General features: G+C 38.5%; 1 protein-coding gene across 1 annotated transcript; it reads right to left on the minus strand.

Annotated features, from left to right (window-relative positions):
- Window positions 1-463: 463 nt before the first annotated feature.
- Window positions 464-18,943, minus strand: LOC100465831 (guanylate-binding protein 1). Its single transcript, XM_011222974.3, is given in 13 exon segments — window positions 464-2,286; window positions 2,289-2,370; window positions 3,184-3,377; window positions 3,612-3,714; window positions 4,400-4,612; window positions 5,246-5,526; window positions 6,388-6,630; window positions 7,471-7,667; window positions 8,203-8,312; window positions 9,642-9,769; window positions 11,506-11,714; window positions 17,838-17,947; window positions 18,925-18,943. Coding segments are annotated over 11 exon segments (1,782 nt in total). The 5' UTR covers window positions 11,696-11,714; window positions 17,838-17,947; window positions 18,925-18,943; the 3' UTR covers window positions 464-2,245.
- Between the last annotated feature and the right edge of the window lie 7,038 nt (window positions 18,944-25,981).

Below are 25,981 nucleotides of genomic sequence, written 5' to 3' on the forward strand. Positions count from 1 at the left end.
TCTTTATATTTAGTAAATTGGTTTTAATTCACAGTTGGATTGAGGACCACCAGTAAAAGCAACATGCCTGTCTGGAGAGAACTTTATTTTGTTCCTGGAGATAGTATAGAAAAAGCACTAAACCAGACATCAGACGATTTGAAATCTGGTATAGACTTATGCTACCAAGCTAGGAAGGAAGTTACGGAATTTTGCTTAGTTTCAATGTTCTTTTTTCTTTTTTTTTAAAGATTTTATTTATGTAGTTGACAGAGACAGCCAGCGAAGAGAGGAAACACAAACAGGGGGAGTGGGAGAGGAAGAAGCAGGCTCATAGCAGAGGAGCCTGATGTGGGGCTCGATCCCGTAACGCTGGGATCACGCTCTGAGCCGAAGGCAGACGCTTAACCGCTGTGCCACCCAGGTGCCCCTCAAAGTTCTTATTTTTAAATGGCTTTTAAAAAGACCACTATTTGGTTTTGAAGGCATAGTTGTTCTTTTTACCATGAAGTTTCTTTAGTTAATAAAAATGTATTTGATGTACTCCTTTGTTGAAATGCAGCTTGGAAAAGAGAATACAAAGCATATTTACATAAGCACGGTGCATCTGTATGCATACCTACACACATGCTGAGGGTCTCATCTGGTCTATGAAGTTGCAGTGAAGTGAAGAAATACTGCTTAGTAGCACATACTCAACTGGGGAAAGAGGCATTCACCATTTGATGGGACGTAATGGGGTTCAATGGAATAACATATCCCCATGCAATCAGAAAACACAGGCTTATTAATATGAATTTAATGGCATTAGCTGCTTCCCTAAATTTCTCTCGTCTTGTAATATATTGAAACACTGTGTAATATTTTCAAGACCCTAACGTACAATTTAATACCCATTCCCTTACAAATGTAAGCAGCATAAGGCAGATAGATAGAATTTCACCAATGTTTTCATAGAGCAATAATCTGGAAACTATGGCTTCTGGGTGCCACCTATTTTTTAAAATAAGGGTGTATTGGAACACAGCTGTGCCCATCCATTTATGTATTGTCTGTGACTGCTTTCACACTACATGGCAGAGTTGAGCAGTTGAGACAGAAACTGTGGGGCCCACAATGCCATGAATAATTTTCATCTGGCCTTTTGCAGAAAAGTTAGCCAACCATTGCTATGAAGAGTAAAGCCTTATTTTTCTGGTGAAAATGGGAAAAAAAGCTATCAAAAATAAAATCCTAGTGAAGCACATTTTATTTTCAGCTTGAAAATAATTTTTAATCATTCTAAGAAACAATCATTTGGCTAGGATTTTAGAAAATTAGGATAAAGCCTATATATACTAAGTAATACCAAGAACATTATTTTGTTGGTCAAAAAACATAAAAACCAATCTATAATTTCTTTGGGGAAAATCAGCAGACTTCCAAGTATAGACTGCTAAGAATTGGGAAAATATTGCCTAAGTTATAGGATTATAAACGATCTAATAATTTAGTTCAGTTTTCTAATATATTATCTGCCATCATTTAAGGTCCATCTTTGTGAATTATACATTGTTATAAATACACAATGCATAATTGTCATCATGTTACTATGTTCAGCCCAGTGTCAATTATCTAAAATCCTAAAGTGTCTCATTAAAGTTGCAACGTGGGTGAATCGACCAAGAAAGGAGAGTTTTCTTTTTTGGCCCATTCCCTACTCATGCTAATGGTTTCTTCCATTTTCTTATGAAAATTCTGCAGAGATTCTAGATCTCTATATAAGGTGGTTTGCTTCAGCTTGGAATCCATGAGGGAGGGTTGTCCGTTCCCTGGGCCTCGTGATCACATAACTGCTCAGACTGTAGCTGTGATACACTAGAAAACTGCACACCGTCATCACTAGAAAGGTAGGATGGTTGTCCCTGACATTGAAATCCATTGTACACTTAGCCAAACTGATGCCCAACTATGCTCTTAAAGTTTTACTTAAGACTTGGCTCAGTATCCATTTGTCAACTAATAGTCACCCAGAGGAATAAACTGCTCATGAATGGTACCAGCTCAAATACCTTCTGTGTTGTTAGAGAGGTAAAATTTGTTACACAACTTACAATATTTTAAGGAAGATGGACATGATTTTAATTATAGTACCTCCCATCTTTGCAAATTTCTAGTGTTTTATAAATGCAAGTCCTAATTGCTTTCAAGTGTAATGATATTGTTACAAATTCAAAAATTACTTAAGTTGTGCCTTGGGTAAGAGTGACCAGAAAAGCTCTATTCTTTAGGTCTTCAGCTTATGAGGCATATTTTCCTTTGTTTTTCCATGTTCTTCTGGAGATTTTGTATCTCATTATGAAGTCGTTTATTCTCATTTTGGATTCCTTCTTTTAGTAGACGGGCCTGTTCCTAAAAAGGGAAAAATGGAGACTGAGTAAATTGTAGCACTAAGTAAATCTCTAATTTTTATCTAGTTTCTACATTCATAGATTTTTTAAATATTTAATTTCTTCTTGACATTTTCTCTACACTTTATTTTCATTACTTTCTCTTGGGCATCCTAGCTCTGTGGTTACATTTCCACTGAGGGGTGAAGACTGTTCAAATATCTTACCAAGCTCTGTGACCCTATAACAGTTATTGGAACTTTTCTGAACCTCTGTTTCTTTTCCTAAGTAATAGAGGCATAACAGTTCTTGCTTCATATAGTTTTTTTGTTTGTTTGTTTGTTTTAAAGATTTTATTTATTTAAGAGAGACAGAGAGTGAGCACAAGCAGGAGGAGCAGCAGGCAGAGGGAGCAGGAGGCTCCCGCTGAGCAAGAAGCCTGATGCAGGACTCCCATCCTAGGACCCTGGGATCACCACCTGAGCTGAAGGCAGACGCTTAACCAAGTAAGCCTCCCAAGCATCCCAATGCTTTGTATAGTATTAAGCAAGAGATACAAATAAGTGATTTTTCAGAATGCCTAGAGAAAACAGCCACCACTGATTGAAGGATGTACAGATAAAGGACTGGACATGACTTAATTGCAAATAAAATCTTTTAATAACCAGACAGAGGCAGGGGCCAGGTCAGGCAGGCAGACAGAAACTGAAAAGTACAAGTGGCAAGCAAGGTCCTTCCTCTAGGCATCATGTTCTCACTGCCACACTAAGATATGATCAAGGACAGTGGAGAAGAAAGAGAAAAACAGCAACATCAAGGTAATGCAATTAAATACCTGAAGTTTCAAAGCTAGAGTTCTCTCTTGTTCTTCCAGCAACTGGGCTCTATCCCTCTCCATCTTCTCAGTTAATTGTCTCACATGTTCCTGATAGCTCCTTTCTTTCTGTTCCATCATCTGCTGATTCTTTATTTGCATTTCCTCCAGTATTTTTGTTGCAGCCTGTGCAGATTCAGCCTTCACACGTTCCACTGTGAGGAAGACAAAGAAGAAAAATGTATGTAAGCATGTTGTCCCTTTCTTCCCTGCACACTTACCTGTCCTTGCTGCTGCTCACTGCATCTGCCCTACTCAAAAATGACTTCAGTGAGTAAGGAGCATCTTTGTTCTTTTTGCCCTAATGTAAGGATCACAGGCTTACCCAGCCAAATTATTTCAACTTCGAGAGCTCTAGAGGCTATCTAGTCTCTCGACTGGCTCCTCACCTTCAATCTCCTTTTCCTTTTCTGTGAGAGTCTGGTCCGTCTGTAGTATGGCATCAGTCATAGACTCCTTGGACTTCAAGTATTCCTGAAGAACCTCATCAGCCTTAGAACCCAGAGAACATGGAGTTAGTAATAGGAAATTGCTAGAAATGCTTGTTCCTGATTGTCTTCCCACCATCTTTTCCTCTAGGAATTGTTCCTCTTGGCCCTGGTGTGCCCGCTGGTCAAGTGCCACAGGTAGGGGCACTTACTCCAGGCTGGCCAATCATGGCACCCTACTAAGCAGAATCCTTTATAGGAGACTAATAGAGGCACTGGGAAAAACAGATTCTTTGTTCTTTTAGACTAAGGGCTCTAATTTTGGAGTTGTTGGTGCTGTAGTCTGCTATGGGGTGAGTTGCTGAAAAAGGAAGCCATCATGGAAAAAGCAGATCAAAGGAAAGGTGGAGGGAGAATATGTAGCCCAAACTGATGAATTACCATTTTTGCTGAAGAGACCCATCATTGGGTTTCTGTCCCTTACAGCGTAAAGACCCCGTAAAGTGAGTTACAATAGCAACTTGGTGGTTAATCTGAAAATCCAATTAATAACTCAATTATTAATTGAGTGCACTCTTTTGGATGAGCACATAGGACATATCTGGTATAATAAGCTCCCTGTACATGTTTATCAAATGAAAACATGAATGCTGTTGTTCTTGCAATGTGTGCAATTACACTTGCTTATGTTGGTCTTCCAAGGAGGCATGTCAGCAGCTTTCCAGAATCAGCAGATAAATCTTGGTTACCTGTATCCCCTTCCTAGGTTCCTGAAGGTACTTTCTCTTTAGCTCTTGCATCTTCTGGATGAAGAGACGATACCCTCCTGGTTTAGAATAAACCCCCTGCTTCACAGCTTCTTCTAGAGGACCAAAAATATCTTCAAGTAAATCTGAGCAATGATTTGTTGATGCTTGCAGATTCTGTTTACAAAAGTCATCTCGCTTTTTTTCTAGTTGGGCCTTTAATTTAAAAATAAGAAATAAAAAGAATAACAGGGAAAAGATGTTAGCTTGACCTTGGAGTTTCTGGAAAGTCTTCTTAGAAATAAGTCTATGACCCTAGAAAAAGTTATAGGCACTTCAACAGGACCATATCCTTCCTCTTGCTCCTGACTTCTACTAAAGTCTCTTTTTCCTTGGAAAAAGCAGAGTGCTAGCTTTTTTTTTTTTTTTGCTACACCTTTAAGAGATAGACTTCTGCTTGTCAAATTGGACCAATGATTGATTATATATGGAATAAATGTGGCTCAACATAAGCCTGCATATGATAATCAGGACTACAATTTTCTTTGCTTTTGACTAGGATATTAAATCAGTCTGATAACAGTGGGGATTTGATTAGAAGCTTGATTGCTACTTATATGCATTTAGTTAAATTCTGAGGAAGATTATTATTCATGAAAGAAAATTGTTTCAAAACTTTGAGTTTATCATAATAAACTTTGTTCTTCTTTTTATGATAATAACAAATAGTGGTTATCACCATTTTAAAGTCTAGTAGGAATTCCCTCTCAAAATAAATGCCCATCTCATTTTCTGGTAGTACTTTGCTTTCCATAGTACCTAGTCCATATAAACTTGAGAAAAAATTACCCCTAAGTCCTTTTGAAATAAATTGTCTACATCTTTGAAGGAACTGCTCATGAAGAGTTCGATGGCCTCTTTCTCACAGGCCCTGTGCAGGTCCAGCAGCTCCTGAAGGGTTTCTGTGGGCAGCTGCAACTTCTGGCTCATCGCCTGGTCATAGTGGGCAATGGCCTTTTGCACGGCAGCTGCATTCTCGATCTGGGCCAAGGCCAGGACTGCATTCTCCATGCAGGGCAGAGTCCCACTGCTGATGGCATTGACATAGGTCAGCACCAGGTTCTCTAGACCTACAGATTGAGAACAAATGAGGATGCTTGTTGTAGGTGGGATGAGGAAACATTCTATTCTGTGTATTCTGATCATGTGTATTACTACCCATTTGCCTCACAGCGTCAATGTCCTCAGGATCACCTGGAAGCTTGCTAGAAATGCAGATTCTCAGCCTTATCAATTTAATTAGACCCTCCTCTCTGGCAAGATGCCCAGGTGATATGCATACACATCAAAGGCAAGAATCTCTGTTGTAGATAGCATGGGCCTGTGTTTATTGAGTGTTTGTATCCACTTTACCCCCAAGCATCATTAGGACAGGAACCATACCTCTCTCATTTATGTCTCTATCATCAGCCCTGGTCTGTGGTAAGCATTCGACAAATATTGTAGAACAAATCAAAAGGAGTTCTCAGTTTTGTTTATTCTAGCATAGTGTTGTCCAAGAGAACTTTCTGTGATGATGGAAGTGTTCTGTGTGTATTGTGCAGTAGGTTGTCCAGCTACTAGCCCCATGTAGGTATGAGCCTTTGAAATATAGCTGTGTAATTGGAATTTTAAATTTTATTTAATTTTGATTAATTTACACTTAACTTTAGATAGCCACACTTGTATAGCGGCTGCCATATTGGGCAGTGCAGGTCTAATTAACTACAGCAATTTTAAGAAATAGAGCTTTTTTTTTCCTTTGGCCTCTCCTATCTTTTCTCAGCCAAAACAATTTGGCTAGTAAAATCTATTAGAAATGTTGGTGCCATCTAGAATTTAAATGGTAATAGCAGTAGGATTTGCATTTTTCAAAGCTGAAACAGTGTGGATATAATTCTACCCTTCTTTAGGCTTAACAATGAAAGAAAAAGACTGGGAAGAGGACTCACGAGGTCCGTTGACTCTGATGCCTCCTGAAAGAGTTTTAGTTTTGGAATTGCTAAAGATGTAGGAACAGAAGGCTGCTGCTTGTTGCACAAACTCAGAATCCAGGTCACTATCATGCAATGTCTCAAGCTGGCCTAGCTTCTTCCTCTGAGTGGGCCGATCAAAGATAAAGCATTTCTTCTTTGGGAAGAACTTTCGGATACAGAGCCGGGGCAGATTAAAGTTTTGATCACTTTGAGTGGTACCTGCAGGAAGATAAAAAAGGAATTTCCCAAATATAGGGACTTGCAAACTTTTTCTTTTCTTTTCTTTTCTTTTTAAGATTTTTAAATTTATTTATGTGAGAGACAGCCAGCGGGAGAGGGAACACAGCAGGGGAGTGGGAGAGGAAGAAGCAGGCTCCCAGTGGAGGAGCCCAATGTGGGGACTCCATCCCGGAACGCCTGGAATGCCGGGATCACGCCCTGAGCCGAAGGCAGACGCTTAACGACTGAGCCACCCAGGCACACCATTGCAAACTTTTTCTGTAAAGAGCAAAACAATAAATCTTTTAGGCTTTGCAGCCAGGTGGTCTCTTTTCTAAGTACTCAGTTCTGCTGTTGCAGCATGAAAGCAGCCATAAACAATCTATAAATGAATGGGTATAGCATTATTCCAATAAAACCTTATGTACAAAGACAGAAGGAGGGCTGGATTGGCCATCATTTGCCTGTAGGCTATAATTTGCCAACCCTTGACAAATTGACTCGAGCACTGTTCATGCTTTAATCTATTTTCTTCCAATCAATTCCTATTTTATTCCATATTCTTTAGCTAATCACAAGCCCTAAGCAGGGAAATAAAATAATCTAATAATAGCACAGAAAAGATGAAAAAAAAAAAGAAATTATTCTTAGAAGAGAGGAGAATATAATTTAAAATCAAATTTATCAATTCATATATCAAACAAGCATTAATTCTTAGCGATAGCTAGCTAAGAATAAATAGAAAACTATAAATGTAAGAAAACTGTAAATGGAACACTAAAACATGATAGTTTCTTGTGTTTTGTCATCTCCATTTATTTCTAAGTAGCTTCCTTTTACCTTGTTTAAGCTTGAGTGAATTCTCCAGGTACTCATCTGCTGTGATGGGTATTCCATTTGCTTCTAACTCCAAGGAAAAATCCCTTAGTGCCCATACAAAATCTGGAAAGAAGCTCACAAAGTCAGCTGAATCTTCAATCCCATCGGCATTAGGGGAGGATTTTGCCCTGATTCGATCTGACAGCTCTGTCACATAGCTGAGTAGCAAACTAAGGAAAACTGGCATAAAAGAACCGTGTCCTCCATCCCATATTAGTTCCATATATTTAAAACCTTCATTTCACCTTTGTTTTTAACCCAAGTGTCAATTCTTCAGTGGGTACATAGGATCTTTCCCTTGCCCTTGAATTATTTCTTATGTTTTCTCTTTTTGTGCTTGATTCATTCACCAGGATTCACAGCCAAGCAGCTGGGGTTTTTTTTGTTTGTTTTGTTTTGTTTTTGTTTTAAAGATTTTATTTATTTATTTGACAGAGATAGAGACAGCCAATGAGAGAGGGAACACAAGCAGGGGGAGTGGAAGAGGAAGGAGCAGGCTCATAGTGGAGGAGCCCGATGTGGGGCTCGATCCCATAACGCTGGGATCACACCCTGAGCTGAAGGCAGACACTTAACGACTGCGCCACCCAGGCACCCCAACAATTGCGCCACCCAGGTGCCCCGAAGTAGCTGGTTTTTAAATATAAGTCTCCCTTCTTACTTTGATGCAATTTTGAACAACAAAAAGGATACTGCAGTTGGTCCATGGCCTGCTGGTTGATGGTTCCCATGCTGTTGTACACAAAAGTGCTGCTCAGGAGTATTGCTAGGGCAAAGATCCAGGAGTCATTCTGGTTGTCACCCTGGAAATGAGAACACATTTGGGCTGAGATTATGTTTCATTCTCTTGGTACTTTCCAGGTCAGCAGCAGTAAAAAGATGCTCTTTTAATTAGAGGGGTTTTTTTTTGTTTGTTTGTTTGTTTTTTAAGATTAATGACCTATATGAGAAAATCAAACCCAAACAAATGTGTTAGTGGGGCTTGAATTTCAGAACATTTTATAATTAGTATTTTTAGTTTACATTGATTCTCACTGGGTCCTCTTTTGATCATTGGAAGATAATTACAAAACAAATAACCAAGGTTGGTGGGCATTCTAAGGCCTTAAATATAATTTAAGGTTAAAGGTTTCTCTTCATTTTTACAGCAAAATTGACTTATATAAGAGTAATAATATGTGTAGCTACTTTACTGAGCAATTATTATGCACCTAACATTTTCCATTACTTATCTTATTCAAACAATACTATGAGGCAAAAATAGATCTATCACATCTGTTTTACAGATTTAGAAAGCTGAGGTTAAAAGAGGTCATATAATTGGCCAAGGCCACTGAGTTAGTGATAGGGCTTATATTTAAACACAAGGGTATGGGACTTCAGAAGCTAAATCCTTTTTTTTTTTTTTTTTTTTTTCAAGATTTTGTTTGAGAGAGAGCGAGAGTGAGAGAGACCACAGAGGGAGAGGAAGCAGGAGAAGCAGACTTGCTACTGAGGAGGGAGCCCGATGCAAGACTCAATCCCAGGACCCTAGGATCATGACCTGAGCCAAAGGCAGACGCTTAACCGACTGAGCCACCCAGGTGTCCCAGTATCTAAATTCTTAACTAAAGTTCTCTGCAGGATTGAACTCATGACATTGATTTTACTTGTACTGCTTTTATGTATCTGGGTTAACTGGCTTAGCATACAGCCTATTGTTAATAATTAGAATACTACCTATGGACCACTATGATCTAGGATTCTGCCTTATGAATATTTTCCTGACCCCTGGTGTTAAACTTGGTCTCAGGGCACATAAACAGAAATGAAAAAACATTATATTTAAGTGAAAGCTCTTATTAAAAAAAATAAATACTGTTAAGAGAATATTCAGGCATGAGGGTCTTATTCCAAAATTGAATCCTTTTTTTTTTTTTTAAAGATTTTATTTATTTATTTGACAGAGATAGACAGCCAGCGAGAGAGGGAACACAAGCAGGGGGAGTGGGAGAGGAAGAAGCAGGCTCATAGTGGAAGAGCCTGATGTGGGGCTCGATCCCATCACGCCGGGATCACGCCCTGAGCTGAAGGCAGACGCTTAACCGCTGTGCCACCCAGGCGCCCCCCAAAATTGAATCCTTAATCCTTACCTTCTCTACATCTCCCAGGCCCTCAGTGTCCAGAAGAACTAAGGTGTGGTTTGGCTTCTTGGGATGAGGCACACACCACATCCAGATTCCTTTGGTATGAGACTGCACTGAGGCACCCAGGGAAAAGCCTGAGAGGGGGGGTGGGGATAAGAGAGGTTGGAGTTTTAATAGCAGATGGATCTAGAAATCCTACAATGCAACACAAAAACAACCTGATTAAAAAGTGAGCAAAGCCCAGGAAGAAATCCCACTTGGTTGTGGTGAATAATCCTAAGAGATGCTGAACTCTAAGGAAACAAACTGAGGGTTGTTGAAGGGGAAGTGGGTGGAGGCAAGGGATAAATGGGTGATGGGTATTAAGGAGGACAATTGATATAATGAGCACTAGGTATTATATGCAACTGATCAATCACTAATAATACCTATGAAACTGATAACAAAAAAAATTTTTTTAAAGATTTTATTTATTTATGTGACAGAGAGACAGCCAGCGAGAGAGGGAACACAGCAGAGGAGCGGGAGAGGAAGAAGCAGGCTCCCAGCGGAGAAGCCCGATGTGGGACTTGATCCCCGGAATGCCGGGATCACGCCCTGAGCCGAAGGCAGACACTTAATGACTGCGCTACCCAGGTGCCCCGAGATAACAAAAAATTTTTAAATAAGCACAGGACTTGAATAGATATTTCTCCAAAGAAAATATACAAATGACCAATAAACAAATGAAAAGATGTTCAACATCACTAGTCATTAGGGAAATAACAAATCAAAACCACAATGAGATATTACTTCACACTCATTAAAATGGCCACTATCAAAACAGAAAGTAATAAGTATTGGGGAGGATGCAGGGATATTAGAAACCTTGTGTTTTCCTGGTGGGAATGTAAAATGGTGCAGTTACTTTAGAAAACAATATGATGATTTCTTTAAAAATTAAACATAGAATTACCATATGATTCAGCAATCCCACTTCTGGGTATATACCCTCAAAAAAGTGAAAATAGGGACTTGAACAGATATTTGTACCCTCATGTTTTTAGTAGCATTATTCATAATAACCAAAAGGTGGAAGCAACCCAAGGGTCCTTCAACAGATGAATGGACAAACGAATTGGTATGCATATAGAGTTGTTCACCTATAAAAAGGAAGAGAATTCTGACACATGGTACAACATTGGTAAACTTTGAGGACATTACACTAAGTGAAATAAGCAAATCACAAAAGGACAAATAATGTCTGATTCCTCTTAAATAAGATTCTTAGAGCAGTCAAATTCATAGAGACAGAATATAGAATAGTGGCTGCCAAGGGCTGGGGAGTTATTGTTTAATGGGTACAGAGTTTCTGTTAGGGAAGATGAAAAAGTTATGGTGATGGATGGTGGCAATGGTTGCATAATGGTGTGAATTTACTTAATGCCACAGAGCTGTATGTATGCTTAAAAATGGTTACAATGATAAATTTTATGTTATGTATATTTTAGAACGGTAAAAAAAAAAAAGCCAATACAGACTTAAACATTCCACTTAATAATCAGTGGAAACTTGCTTTTACTGCATGAACATTTTAGTAAATGTCTCATGGTTTATTATTTTGTACACTAATTATTTATATTACCGCATTATTAGTCTTTCTAGGAAAGGAACAATTTATGCTTTTAAAAGGGGAAACTAAGGCAAAGTGGGAAGAGAGATGAACTGCCTTTTTCACACCATAGCGAAGATAAGAACATAACTGTGGATTGAAAGACAACTTTCAATATGCTTCTGCATCTCGGACTTTCTCTCCGTGCATCACCGTGCTCCGTGCTGGCAGTGTGGGCGGACAGAACGGACTCAGCAGAGTTATGCTGGTGCTACTCACCCTTGTTCTTTCCAGCCAGCTTGTTCATCAGGTAGGATTTGCCGGTGCGGTAGAGGCCCACAATAGCCACCACCACAAGAGGATTCTTATTGGTTGACAGGATCTCCAGAGCTTCCTGATTAGCCACCAGTTGCCCTCCAGTGTTCTCAATGAGGCACACTGGGGCCAGCATGTGGCTGTCTGAGGCCATGTTCAGAGTGTTCCCTGGTCTGCAAGGGAAGAGATGGGATGAAATAAAATTTCCAGTCTAAGTAGATCAAATATTTCACCAGGTCATTTTACATTCAGAGGCTAGAGTCCTCAATTTCCCCAAAATGGCCAAAAGTTTGGTGTCAACATTGAGATAGATAAGGGTAATATCTGTATCATTTTAGAGAGTTACAGAAACATTGTTAAAGTAATCCACTGAAACAGTATTGGTATGACAGTATCTTAGGAACATTCAGTCCCTCGCATACACAAAATTGTTCATTTAATTCACCATGGAAAACTTTCTTTTTGGATTTGCATTAAAAAATTTAGAGTAAACTTTAAATGGAAAATAGAATAGAATTTAAAGGGATTTATTTTACATCCTGGTTATATGTAAAAAATTCAATGTTGATTTATTTATTCATTAGTTCTTACTATGAATAAAGACTTTCATACATCATTTCACATATACCCTTTGAACAGTTCCCAGAGATTTTTTTTTTTAATATTTTATTTATTTATTTGACAGAGATAGAGACAGCTAGCGAGAGAGGGAACACAAGCAGGGGGAGTGGGAGAAGAAGAAGCAGGCTCATAGCAGAGGAGCCTGATGTGGGGCTCGAACCCACAACGCTGGGATCACGCCCTGAGCCGAAGGCAGATGCTCAACCGCTGTGCCACCCAGGCGCCCCTGAACAGTTCCCAGAGATTTTAAGTGGTTTTTTCCCCCATAGTTGTGCTTATTTTGCTGGAATAATGGTCCACAGAGCTTCTCACACTGCCATTCCAAAAGTGGAACCAATATAACTTACTTTCGCAAATTTTATAAAAACATATGACCATGTGAGACACATGACTAGAAACCCTTCCAAAGCCTTGGTGTGGGCTTATGTAAGCAAGGGCCTTTAAACTTAACATCATTAGCTTCACAGTAATTGGCCTCCAGCTACATGGGGGTACAGTGTACAACTGGAAATACTTAATATGGTTAAAAAATATATTTATATATAAACACACTCATATATACACACATATATATGCACACACATATACACATATATATACATATACACACGTAATGTGTGTGTGAATATATATATATACACACATATATGTAAGTGGACAAAAGACCATGAAATTAGGATAAAAGACCAGGAAGCACAGGGGCCTGGAGAGATGGCCGAGTAGGAGGATCCTAAGCTCATCATCCCATGGACACACCTAGATAACAGCTACATCAGAGACATTAACTCAAAAATGAACTAAAGACTGGCAGAACAGACTGTCCACAGTTAATCGTAGAGAGGAGGCCACATCGGAAATAGTAGCAAGGGTAACGTCTGGTTGGAAATGAAACTAACGTGCAAGACTAACCACAAGCAGGAGGTATACCACAAGTACAGAGAAAGGAGAAGAACTGACTCCACACCAGTCACCCCAATATGGGAGATCTGCACTGGGAATACAAGTCCCCATTACATCTGGCTTTGAAAACCAGAGTGGCTTAACTTTTTGAGTTCTTATAATCAGTGGGGCTTAACATCAGGAACTTTATTTATTTATTTTTAAAGATTTTATTTATTCATTAAAGAGAAAGACACAGAGTGCAAGCAGGGGGAGAGGCAGAGGGAGAGGGAGAAGCAGACTCCCTGCTGTGCTGGGAACCCGACATGGGGCTCGATCCTAAGACCTGGAGATCATGACCTGAGCTGAAGGCAGACCAATAACTGACTGAGCCACCCAGGTACCCCAACATCAGGAACTTTAAAAGGCATGGCTCTGAGAGAGCCTGGAGGATGATAGAAAACTGAGTCCCCATCCTTAAAGAGCCAGCATAACAAAAAACCCCAGTAAGATACAGCACAGAAGCAGCAGTTTGAGAGGTACCTGGGGTATATGAGGAGATGTATTTACTAATCTCAGAGTGTGCACAAGGCAAAGATCTTGAGGAGACTTCTCCAAGAACAAAAGAACTATTGGATGCCATTTCTCCCAACCCCAGACTAGATACATGGATACCTGCAGTGTGAACATTCACCATCTAATTTCCTAACACCACATACCCTGTTCTCCTGCAGATCCCCCCATTCAACCCACCCCATTCAAGAGGAGTTCCTCCAAAGTGCTTTTTTTTTTAAGATTTTATTTATTTATTTGACAGAAAGAGACAGCCAGTGAGAGAGGGAACATAAGCAGGGGGAGTGGGAGAGGAAGAAGCAGGCTCCCAGCAGAGCATGAAGCCTGATGTGGGGCTCAATCCCAGGACCCTAGGATCACACCCTGAGCCAAAGGCAGATGCTTAATGACTGAACCACCCAGGCGCCCCAGCCTCCAAAGTGTTTTGGTCAGGTCTCATCCTTCTAGCAGCCCTGATAGTTGCCAGCACCACTCCAAAGTGTCTGAAGACAACCATACACAGTCCAGTTTAACTGCAGCCTCAATGGTCTGATCTGACTGCTGGCTCTGCCCGCCAACAGAAACCTCACAGGGGGCAGCACAAAGAGAGAGCCCTGTAGTTTGGGGCCACTACAACCTCAACAGAGAGACTGGGAGTCAGACATCTGGTCTGACTGCAGGTCCTGCTCACCAATGAAAGCCTCTCAGAGGACAATGCAGGAAGAGCACACTGCAGTTCGGTGCAACCACAATTCTGGCAAGGAGGCTGAGGGCAGCCATCTGGTCTGACCTAACTATAAGCCCAAGACTGCCCCAGACTGGGCCCTGAACAGACAGTGAGCAAACTGCTCTCAGCAGGCAAAGAGGGCCATTGCAAACAGCTCACTGAAGACAAGCATGGCTCAACCACAGTAATAGAGCTCACACAACACACATAGGAGACATCCCTGAAGAGCCAAGTTCTAGTGGACAGGGGGAATTGTACTACAGGACACTACAGGACCTCTTCTTCATTAGGCCACTACTTTCAAGGTCAAGAGGCATAGCTGACTTTCTTAATACATAGAAACAAACACAGAGAGTTAGACAAAATGAGGAGACAGAGGAGTATGTCTCAGATGAAAGAACAAGACAAAATAACAGCAAAAGCTAAAGGAAATGGAGATAAACAATATGTCTGACAGGAAATTCATTATTTTGAATTTGAAAGATACTTATTGGACTTGAGAAAAGAGTGGAGGATCTCAGTGAGACAAACAAATGGAAAGATATTCCACGTTCATTGATTGGGAGAATGGATATTGTTAAAATGTCCATACTACCTAAAGAAATTTACAGATTTAATGTAATTTCTGTCAAAATACCAATAGCATTTTTCACAGAAGTAGAACAAACTATCCTAAAATTTGTATGGAGCTACAAATAGCCAAGGTAATTTTGAGAAAAAGAAGAACAAAACTGGAGATATCAGAATCTTGGATTTCAAGATATACTAAAAAGCTGTAGTAATCAAAACAGTATGGTACAGCCACAAGAAGAGACACATAGATCAATAGAATAGAGTCCAGAAATAAACTCATGCGTTTATGGTCAATTGATCTACAACAAAGGAGACAAGAATATGTCAATGGGAGGGGTGCCTGGGTGGCTCAGTCAGTTGAGTGTCCAGCTCTTGATTTAAGCTCAGGTTGTGATCTTGTGGTTGTGGGATTGAGCCCTGCATCGGGCTCCAAGCTGGGCATGGAGTCTGCTTGGGATTCTCTCTCAATCTCTCCCTCTGCCCCTCCCCCCACTCATGTACGTGCTCTCTCTCTCTCTCTCTCAAATAAATAAACCTTTAAAAGAAAAAGAATATGCAATGGGAAAAAGTTTCTACAACAAATGGTGTTAGGAAAACAGGACAGTACACACAAAAGAAAATGAAACTGGACCATTTTCTTATACCATACACAAAAATAAACTCAAAATGGATTAAAGACCTAAATCTGAGATGTGAAACCACAAAATTCCTAGGAGAAAACATAGGCAGTAATTTCTTTGCCATCAGCCATAGAAACATTTTCTCCAGAGGCAAGTGAAACAAAAGCAAAATAAACTATTGGGACTACATCAAAATAAGAAGCTTTTGCACAGTGAAGGAAACCATCAACAAAACAAAAAAATAACCTACCGAATCAGAGAAGATATTTGCAAATGACATATCTGATAAGGAGTTAATATCCAAAATATATAAAGAACTTATATAATTCAACACCCAAAAACCAATAATCCAATTAAAAATGGGTAGAAGACATGAACAGACATTTTTCCAAAGAAGACATACTGATGCACGACAGACACGTGAAAAGATTATCAACATCACTCATCATCAAGGAAATGCAAATCAAAACCACAATGAGATATCACCTTATATATGTCAGAACGGATAAAATAAAAAACTCAAGAAATAAGTGTTGGTGAGGATGTGGAGAAAAGGATTCCTGGTGCACTGTTGGTCGGAATGCAAACTGGTGCAACTGCTGTGGAAAACAGTGTGGATGTCCCTCAAAAATTAAAAATAGGACTACCATATGATTCAGTAATTCCACCACTGGGTATTTACCCAAAGAAAACAAAAACACTAATTTGAAAAGATATATGCAACCCTATGTTTATTGCAGCATTATTTACAATAGCCAAGATATGGAAGCAACCCAAGTATCCATCTGTAGATGAGTAGATAAAGTGGATGAAGAGAAAGTAGTATGTATATATATATTTGTATTTATATTACAATTGTCTTTATTATATATAATATATATTATGCGTTTAATGTGATGGAATACTAATTAGCCATAAAAAGAATAAGATTTTGCCATTTCCAACAACACGCGTGGATCTAGAGAGTATTATACTAAGTGAAATAAACCAGAGAAAGACAAATACCGTATGATTTCACTCATATGTGGAATTAATTTAACAAACAAAGCAAACAAACAAAGAAAAAAAGAGAAAAACAAACTAAAAACAGACTCTTAAATATACAGAACAAACTAGAGGTTGCCAGAAGTGAGGTGGGTAGGGGGGTTGGGTGAAATATGTGAAGGGAATTAAGGGTGCGCTTCTTGTGATGGGCACTGAGTAATGTGCAGAATTGTTGAATCATTATATTGTACACCTGAAACTAAAAAAAAAATTAAAAAATCAGGAGGCAGATGAGGAGATGTAGAGAGGAAGTTGTTCAAAGAACATATTTGTATTTTCAGCCATACACTTGTAAGTTTTCTGTTTTGTTTTGCTCTTCCATTTGATAGAGAAGGAGAAGCATGAAGAGAAGGGGAAGGGGAGGGGACGAGGAATGAGAGATGAGGGGAAGGAGGAAGAGAAACTGAAAAGGAGAGAGAGCTGCCAGACAAGGGGATGATGAATAAAGATCGTGCCAAGCCAAGGAATTCAGGGCAGGAGTTCCCAGAAGGTAAGATTGGAACTGCTTGCGAGCACAGAGAGGTCAAGACAAACAAAAATGTTGCCTTTAGTGAAGCACCACAGTAGATTCTTTAAGGAGGAAACTTTTAGTAAAATAAGGCTGCAGATTCTACTTGTAAGGGGTAAGGAGTAAGTTGGCACTAAGAAATTGGATCTACTGAACCTGGACTATTGCTCAAGGAAGAAATACACTTTGAAACAAAGTTCAAGTATGGATTTAAAAAGTATGGTGTCTTCATAAATCTTCATCTTTCACTCTGGGTTTCAGTTTTTCTTTCTCTGTCTTTAACAGTGTCAGTGGCTGTTCACACGGCACCTCATTGACTACTCTTTCCTTCTCTATGAATATAACATATTTCAGTTGCCTTTCAGTTTCTTAGCTGCAGTCAAATGGGTACCAAGCAAGTTCCATCAAAGACAATGGCAATTTAATTGTGTCCCCAGTCAACACAGACAGTCAGCAAAGAGAAAGACAATCCCAGTGCATTTCAAACTTCAGTTAGACCCATGTCTTCTGGTGCCTAATTCTGCACAAGCACAGTGCAGAACACGTAGGAACATGCTACCACCTGGTGACTCCACTATCTCATCATCTGACCTGGTGTCCCACAGCAGGCTCACCTGCAGCCTCTCCTGATGCTGGCCACTTTTTAAGAAAACCAACCCTTATAAATCCCTTCCCATCCCTGCCCCAACCCTATCATGAGCTCCATTTCCCAGAGCAGAGCGTCTTTAAAGCTGAAGAGAAAGCTGCTTTGGTGAGAAAGTGGAGTTCTTACCTCGTTTTTTTCTTCTCAGTTAGGTGGAGTGGTTTCTGTTACTTCTCTGTCTCTCACTGGATCATGGATTTTATTTCAACTGTCCAATGTCATTGGACTTTCCAGATTTCCTTTAAAGACAAAATAGAAGTAAAGCAACCACTGTCACAGACTTATAGTAACATGAAAATGAAAGCACTGAACACAAAGCAATAAACTCAATGACCATAAAAGGAATTACTGGAAGGTAAGCCAGTGGGAGGGTAGATGGGCTTAACACAATTTCTCAACCAGAACCTTCACATTTCTTTGGAAGAGATTTTAGAGAGTATTTGCTGATTTAAAAAAAAAAAAAAGTCTACCAGATATTTAAATATAATGAAATGGATCCCAGAGTTGGGGTTCAGTTTGAGAAACCCAGAATGAGGAAGCAATCATGTTAATTTTTAGGTCTAATTTTCTTAAGTAATGAACACACTTACAGTGGACCTGGCCTCTCATATACAGTAAGCGAGGAAAAGGATATGCCTCACACACTCACAAACACCCAGCATCTGGCACTAATCCCCAGTGCGCAGTTAGGAAGGGTCTCCATGTATTGCACACATGCTCCAGGCTCTATGCTGACTGCTGTACATGGGTTTCATAACTTATATCTCAGGCTAAGCATTTCCCCACGATTTTATAGAAACCGAGGCACAAAAACGTTGAATGTCTTAACACAAATCACAGCATTATAAGTAACCTGAACTGAACCATCCTTGTCCCCTCTTGTTAAGCTACTTCGCTCTACTGCCTTTCTAGGTTTTCTGAGTGAATAGCAATAGAAGTAACAGCTTTGTCTCTTGATTGTGCTCTGTGTGTGTTACATGTCTAACTCATTCCTGATTACAATCATGCAAAATAAGTGACACTGTCTTCATCTTACAGTGAAAACAAGGAGGCTTGAGGGAGGGTAAATAATATACCCACCCATATCCATTAAGCGAGTCACAAGCATGGGAAACAAATTTAGACTATTTTTACCTTTAAACTCTGCTTTTCCTCCTCCTCCACATTGTTTCTGAAAGGAAGGAATAGGAAAATGAGAAGAAAGGGAGAAGTTTACCAGGTTCTCTGCTGATCCCAGGTATTCTCTACACCTAGAAGCCATTGTGAGAAATTTAACAAATAGAATTGAATGCTTTCTTTTCTTGTCCCTTTTTGCATTATCTTTCCAAATGTCCCTGAGTAAGTAGCACTTCAATTTGTTTTGAAAAGTATGACTTCGCTGGATCTTTCCGTTGCTGGTACACACCCAGTTTCATTCTGCCTTAACGGTCTGGGTACAGAAATTTTGCAGATCTGAAACTTTCTTATCCTTGGTCTTCTCAAGATTGGTCTCCTATTCTACTGGTCTCCTGTGAGCCCTTTGCCAGTCTCCCATCACATCACCTTGATTTTTTTCCCCCTTATGACTACCTGAAATTCAAGTTCATAAAAGCAGGTAACTCATGTATTCATAGCACCTACAATAGGGCTTGGCAAAGAGTAGAAGTTCAATAGCTACCATGTGACTAAATATAAAATGACCCCAACTATGATAGAAACCCCATACTTTTGCCAATTTGAATTTATAAACTTTTTGAAGTATAGAAAAAATAGTAAAATGCCTATGTAAAGCACTTATTTGTTAATTTCATTACATGTTTAAAATTCCATATTACATGTATTTGTAATACAGATATATTGTTTCTTATATTTTATAAAATAATTTTATTCAAACTCTTCCCATCCTTTTTTAACATTTAGCTTCATCATTATTAAACTACTTTAAAATCATTTAACTTTTTTTTTTTCAGAAACATCATTCTTCTGTCAAATAATTTGAACTATTTAAAATTTCTGTGTGACGCCTGGGTGGCTCAGTCAGTTAAGTGTCCAACTCTTGGTTTTGGCTCAAGTCATGATTTTGTAGTCTTGAGATGGAGTCCTGCATCTGGCTCGGCACTGAGCCTGGAGCCTGCTTGAGACTATCCCTCAGCCCCTCCCCCCACTTGTGCTGTGTGTGTGTGCATGTGCGCGCTCTCTCTCTCTTAAAAAAATTAAAAAATAAAATATCTGCAAGTTGTCCTAAGGTCATACGTCATACAATGGAACATTTATTCAGGAAGATCTCCTACAACTGTGGTGAGAAAAGCTGAAAGGTGATGGCACTTGAGCCAGGACACACTCCCTCCCCATTCCCAGTTCAGTTTGACAAAAGCTCCACTCCTGGTGGGTATGGCAAACAAGACGTGGCTTGCTTCTCCCTCATCTTCCAACAGAGACAAGGTATCTCACTGGTAAGGGCAGGTCATTGGTATTTCCCATCCCCCCCAACGCTGAGTTGCAGAGACTAAATTCCTGCTTAGTGTGACCAGAGGCTGGGTGGGGGAAGGGTTCCCAGTCTCCACCCAGTCCAGCTTTTAGAGTGAAGGTATTAGCCCAGACGTGGCATGCTGAGAACACCTGGCCTGACCACCCTCACTCTGGTTCATTTGTAGGATGGAGTTTCCATGCTTGGGAAGGGCAAGTGAAAAACACCCGAGGCTACCATCCCTGCCCAGTGGAGATTTTTGTCCAAGGAAAGAGGCAGTCCATAAACACAGAGCACTCTGAAGCTCTCCACAAAGGGACTGACTTGATTTGAAATGGGAGTGTGGGGGGGAGTTCAAGCCTAAAGACTTAACGAAAATTTAGTGCTAGCAGATTGACATTATAAGAAATACTAACAGAAGATTTTCAGGCAGGAAGCAAGTGACCCGGAGTGGGAAAACTAACACCAATGAGGGAATATGTAATTCTGAAAGGCAAAATAAATGCATATTATTTCTGTTTTCTCAACTGGCTTAAAAAGCAATTGTATAAAACATACGTATATAATTCTATCACAGGCCTATAGCATATATAAATGCAATATGTTAACAACAGAACAAAGGAGCTACATGAATGCAAAGCTTATTGGAATAAAGATATAACAGCAGACATTGACTTGAATTCATAGGAATAAATAAAGAGAACCAGAAATTGTAAGAAAGTTAATATAACAAGTTCTATACATTTATTCTTTCTCCTTCAGCTTCTCTAAAAGACACACAATTATATAAATCAATAATTACAGCAATGTATTGTTGGGCTTGTAAGAGATGTAGATGTAATATGTAATATATATATAAGATTAGTAGCACAAAAAGAAAGAGGAGAGAGTAGGAGTATAGGAGTAACAGTTCTATATCTTGCTGGAGCTAAGTTAGCCCAAATTTCAGCCTTAGAGAAGATCTATATCTCTATCTATTTATATCTATGTTTATATATGGTTGGCCCTGAATAGCTCAGGGGATTAAGTGGCCAATTCTCAATTTTGGCTCAGGTCATGGTCTCAGGGTTGTGAGATTGAGCCCTGCGTTGGATTCTGCGCTCACGGCAGAGTTTGCTTGTCCTTCTCCCTATGCTCTTGACCCTGCTCGCTCGTGCTCTCTCTCAAATAAATAAATAAATAAATAATCTTTAAAAAAAGAAAAGAAAAGAAAAATGGATAAGTACCTAGAAAGACACAAATTACTTAAACTGTCTCAAGAAGAAATAGCTCATCTGAATGCACCAAAGTAGACAAGTAAAGAAATTGGATTACTGATAAAATTCCTCGCAAACCTGGTAAAAGAAAGAAGAAATTTACCCAACTTCCTAAAGGTTATTTTACCACATGTACTTTCCTTCTTTCTCTGAACTATTTGAGAATTAGTTATAGACATAATGCCTCTTTAGTCCTAAATAATCCAGTGTGTATTTCGTAAAAAAAAAAAAAAAAAAAAAAAAAAAGATCTTCCAGAACCTTATTATCTCCTTAGGTCATGTACTTTTTTGGGAGTTGCTGCTATAAAAAGCTGAAATTCTGCCTCCCACCCCTTCTTGGAAGGGACCATCGAATGTCTGAACAGACATTTTAGACTGGTCATTGCAAATGTTAAATAGACATGTAGCTATAAGAAATGAGTAGTTGATAGTTCTTATCCATATATCTATCTCCTTTATTACAAAATGATGGTAGTTTGAATCAAGATTGTGGCATCCTTTGGTGCCATTCTTTAAGCTTTTTTTTTTTTTTTAAAGATTTTATTATTTATTTGACAGAGATAGAGACAGCCAGCGAGAGAGGGAACACAAGCAGGGGGAGAGGGAGAGGAAGAAGCAGGCTCATAGCAGAGGAGCCTGACGTGGGGCTTGATCCCATAACGCCGGGATCACGCCCTGAGCCTAAGGCAGACGCTTAACTGCTGTGCCACCCAGGCGCCCCCCATTCTTTAAGCTTTTAAGGTGAGGGACTGGAGTTATTCTGTTGGGACTACTTAGACCTGTATTTGTCTCTGAGCTAATAAGCAGTATTCAAATTTTAAAAATTATTCAAACTATTATGAGATCATAGCTAGTCTATTCCAGAACTTAAAGTTTGTATATATTGTTCAGTTAGTGAATAATTTTCGCCAGGACAGATAACACTTATGATATGTAGTTTCCAAACTGAGTTAAAAAAAAGAACGCTCAAAATTTGATGAAGACTCCACAGAACAGAAAAAGCTTTGAATTTACTTGAATTCAATGTAAATCAAATATAAAAGTATTTACTAATGTCTTGAAGAAACGTCACTATTATTTTGAATGAATTGTTGCAATTATTACATTTAGAATGAGGTTTGCTCTACTGGACAACATGATAAAGAGTGAGATTCTTCAAACGTCACAGAAATCTTCAAACTATTTGCTGGACTTTTGCATGACTACTTGGAAACATGCTAAAATTAAAAAAAAAACACAACAAATGTAGTATTTGTATCCCAAATAGATTATGATGAATTAATCAATATAAAAGGAAGACATATATAAAGTCAAGTGTTATGTAGAGTCCAAATGCTACTCCATTATTGTAGATTTTCCATGATTTTAACAAATACTGATCAACTGGCAATATTGTGTTTTTAAGTTATTACAGAAAACCATGAGAAATGTGTGGGTTTTTTTTTTCCAAACCGCAATTACTTACCTGTGACTTTATTCAACACAGTGAAATATATTTTGGCTGATTGAAACTTGCCATTGGACAGTATTTGTGGGTATTAGTATGATTATGTCATATAACAATGCAGCCATATAAAAAATAAAGACAAAGGGCTGTATGCACTCTTTATTAAACATTAATAAATAAGTAGAATGTTCTGTCTGCACAGGAGCTCATTAACTTTTTCATCAGAGGATAAGCTGACCTTCTAGTACCTGAAGTTATTAAATCCTTAAGTATCTTTCCAATTATATTTTCTCTTTGGGTTAGTCTTGTTTTGTAGAAAGAGTGTTTTAGGCATACAGCTCAACTTTATTTAATAGCTAAACTAAGATGCCTGCTTTTGGCTATAACAAGGAAAATCTAAAATGGGTGGTGGAGGAGGGACATGATGAACATCAATTACGGCCTATGACAAGTTGCAGGAGTAAAAGTCTATGGCATGTGCAAAGTCATGTGTATTAAGCCCTTTACAGAATTGTAGCTAGTCACCAACTTGAAGATACAATAATGGATTTCATTTAATGTAAGGCACAGTGATCAGAGTGGTGCAAGGAGTGATCAGAGTGGTGCAAGGAGTGAACCATTTTAGATGCGTCTGGTGCATTGACTTGAATCTTCTCAATCTCACCTCTGATGCCAGCTCTGGCTGTAGTGGACAGTTCAGAGAAGACCTGAACTCATCTCAGACTGATAGCATCTTGCTTTAGTATGTATAAAAACCATGTCCTCACAAGAGACTACAGGGGTTATGGGCTTGGGGTTTCTCCTATAATTTTCCTCTCCTGGCCTCTCACAAACATGCTGGGCATGATCTTTCCCTAGGGCCTTTGTACTTGCTGTTTCCCCTGCAGCTTATGCTGTTTCCCCATATATCCAAGGGATCTACTCCCTTTGGAGCTTCAGGTCTTTGCTGAAAAGTCACTTTACTGGTGCTGTTTCTGACCCCCTCTATAAAATTGGTCTACTTCGAATTGCCAGCACTTTCTCTCCCCTATTCCTGTTTCACTTTCCTGCACAGAAATTGTCACCTGATATTCTGGATAGTTTATATTTTTATTGCCTGCTAGAATGTTACCTCCATGAAGGCAGAGATTTTTGTTTATTTTTGACTTCTCAATCCCTCAGAAAAGTGCCTGACACATGATAGGCCTTCAGTATTTGTGACTTGAGTGAATCCAATTGTGAAAGTGAACACACTGGTGGAAGAGACATACTATAAAATTTGCTTCTGGAAATGTTTATATTCTCCTACTCTTCAAATATATATATATATATAAAGTGTGTAATTTCACATCCTCCCAAATAAGTGGAATCATGCTTTTTAAAATCTAAGCTACACTGAGAGGTAGATAATATCAGGCTGTTTCAATAGAAACTTTTTGATTACTGCTGAAAAAGAACATATATTTATATAATTATTTTTAACACATTTTTATCTCATAGTATATAGGTTTTGTTGAGGCATTGAAGCCTGAAATAAGGCTGTAATAAGTAAAATACATTTGGTGCCTACTATATGGCAAACATTGTACTAATTCCTTATAGGTGTTATTAATTAAATTTAATTTATTCTTCAGCACATGTTTATGCTGTATTTTTATTTGCATTTTACAGACCAGTAAATACAGTTTAAAGATTTTATTTATTTATTTATTTATAAAAGTCAGTTAAGAAAACTATTTATTTATACTGTCTTATAATTACATAATTTACTACTGTTCTCTTTATGTGTTCATTCAAATTATCTGGGCTCATTTTCAGTCTTGTGAGATGGGTCTGCTAACAAAATCTTCTCAGTTTTTATTTATCTGGAATGTTGGTTTTTTTTTTCTTTTAGTTTTTATTTGCACACCTGAAACACTGTATGTTAACTAACTGGCATTTAAAGATGTTTTTTAAATAGCAGTTCAGTGGGTCACAAGACCCTGATGATTGAGATTTCTTTATATGATAAGTCAGCGTATTTAAAGAGGAAGGTCAGATTAAGTTCATCCATGTCTCTGTATTTGCAAAAGTGGCCTGGAACACTCTGGTGCTGTATGTCTCTCCCTTTATTCCTACTAACTATGACAGTTTGATTTAGTTCTTTTATCAGATAAAAGTCTCTGGTTCTCAGTTAAGGGATTTCTTGTCTCAATTAAGGACAACTTGAAACTATTTTTGTTGAACACATGTCAGTTGAAAATGAAAGGAACAAGTTCTTAGTTTCTCAGAAATAGGCCAGATGTTAAGAAAAACCTCCTTCCTGTGTAATATAATGAGTTGTGTGCAGTTTTTGTGCATTTTGTTTTTATGTCAGCCTTGAAAATTTTTCTAGGGACTTTCTCTTTTAAACACTAGTATGAAGAAGGTATCTATATTTCCTCACTTTCCAGTGTACTTGGAGTTAATGGCCTCTAGATACTTATTCTAAAAGACAAACACAGATCAAATTAATTTGCATGTTAGTATTATTACATTAAAAATTTATGTGTGGTTATATGCTTAATGGTTTCAAGTTGTCCAGAATTACAGATCTAGAATATTTTTATATTAAACTTCTTTACCCATGGAGAACTCCACACAGAACATTTTAGGGTACTCAATAGCAGGAATTCATTTAGTTTGTTGGGGTTACTGAGTCTCATATACAGTAGGAAATGAACATAGGATATCTTTTCATTTATTTGTGTCTTCTTTAATTTCTTCCAGTCAGGTTTTATAGCTTTCACTGTGTAAGTCTTTTGCCTTCTTGGTTTAATTTTATTAATTATATGAGTAATTTATATTTTTATATAATAATTATGTTATGTATATGTATATTCTAATATGTATGTTTATGCTTCAAAAAGTTATTTAAAAACATTCAGGAATAAATCTAACAAAACATACAAAGAGTACTGTAAAATATAAAATATTACTGAAAGATTTAAAAGGGCTAACAAATTTTGGGACATATGATGATGAATTGGAAGACTATTTTCTGTGTGTCATTTCTTCACATATTTATCTATAGATTTGATACGATTCCTAGTTTCACACATGTAAGGAAAATTGATTCATGACAACTATAGCAAAAGGATAGTCTCCTCAATAAATGTTGCTAGGT

This window comes from Ailuropoda melanoleuca, chromosome 2, assembly GCF_002007445.2.
Source record: "Ailuropoda melanoleuca isolate Jingjing chromosome 2, ASM200744v2, whole genome shotgun sequence".
Lineage (NCBI taxonomy): Eukaryota > Metazoa > Chordata > Mammalia > Carnivora > Ursidae > Ailuropoda > Ailuropoda melanoleuca.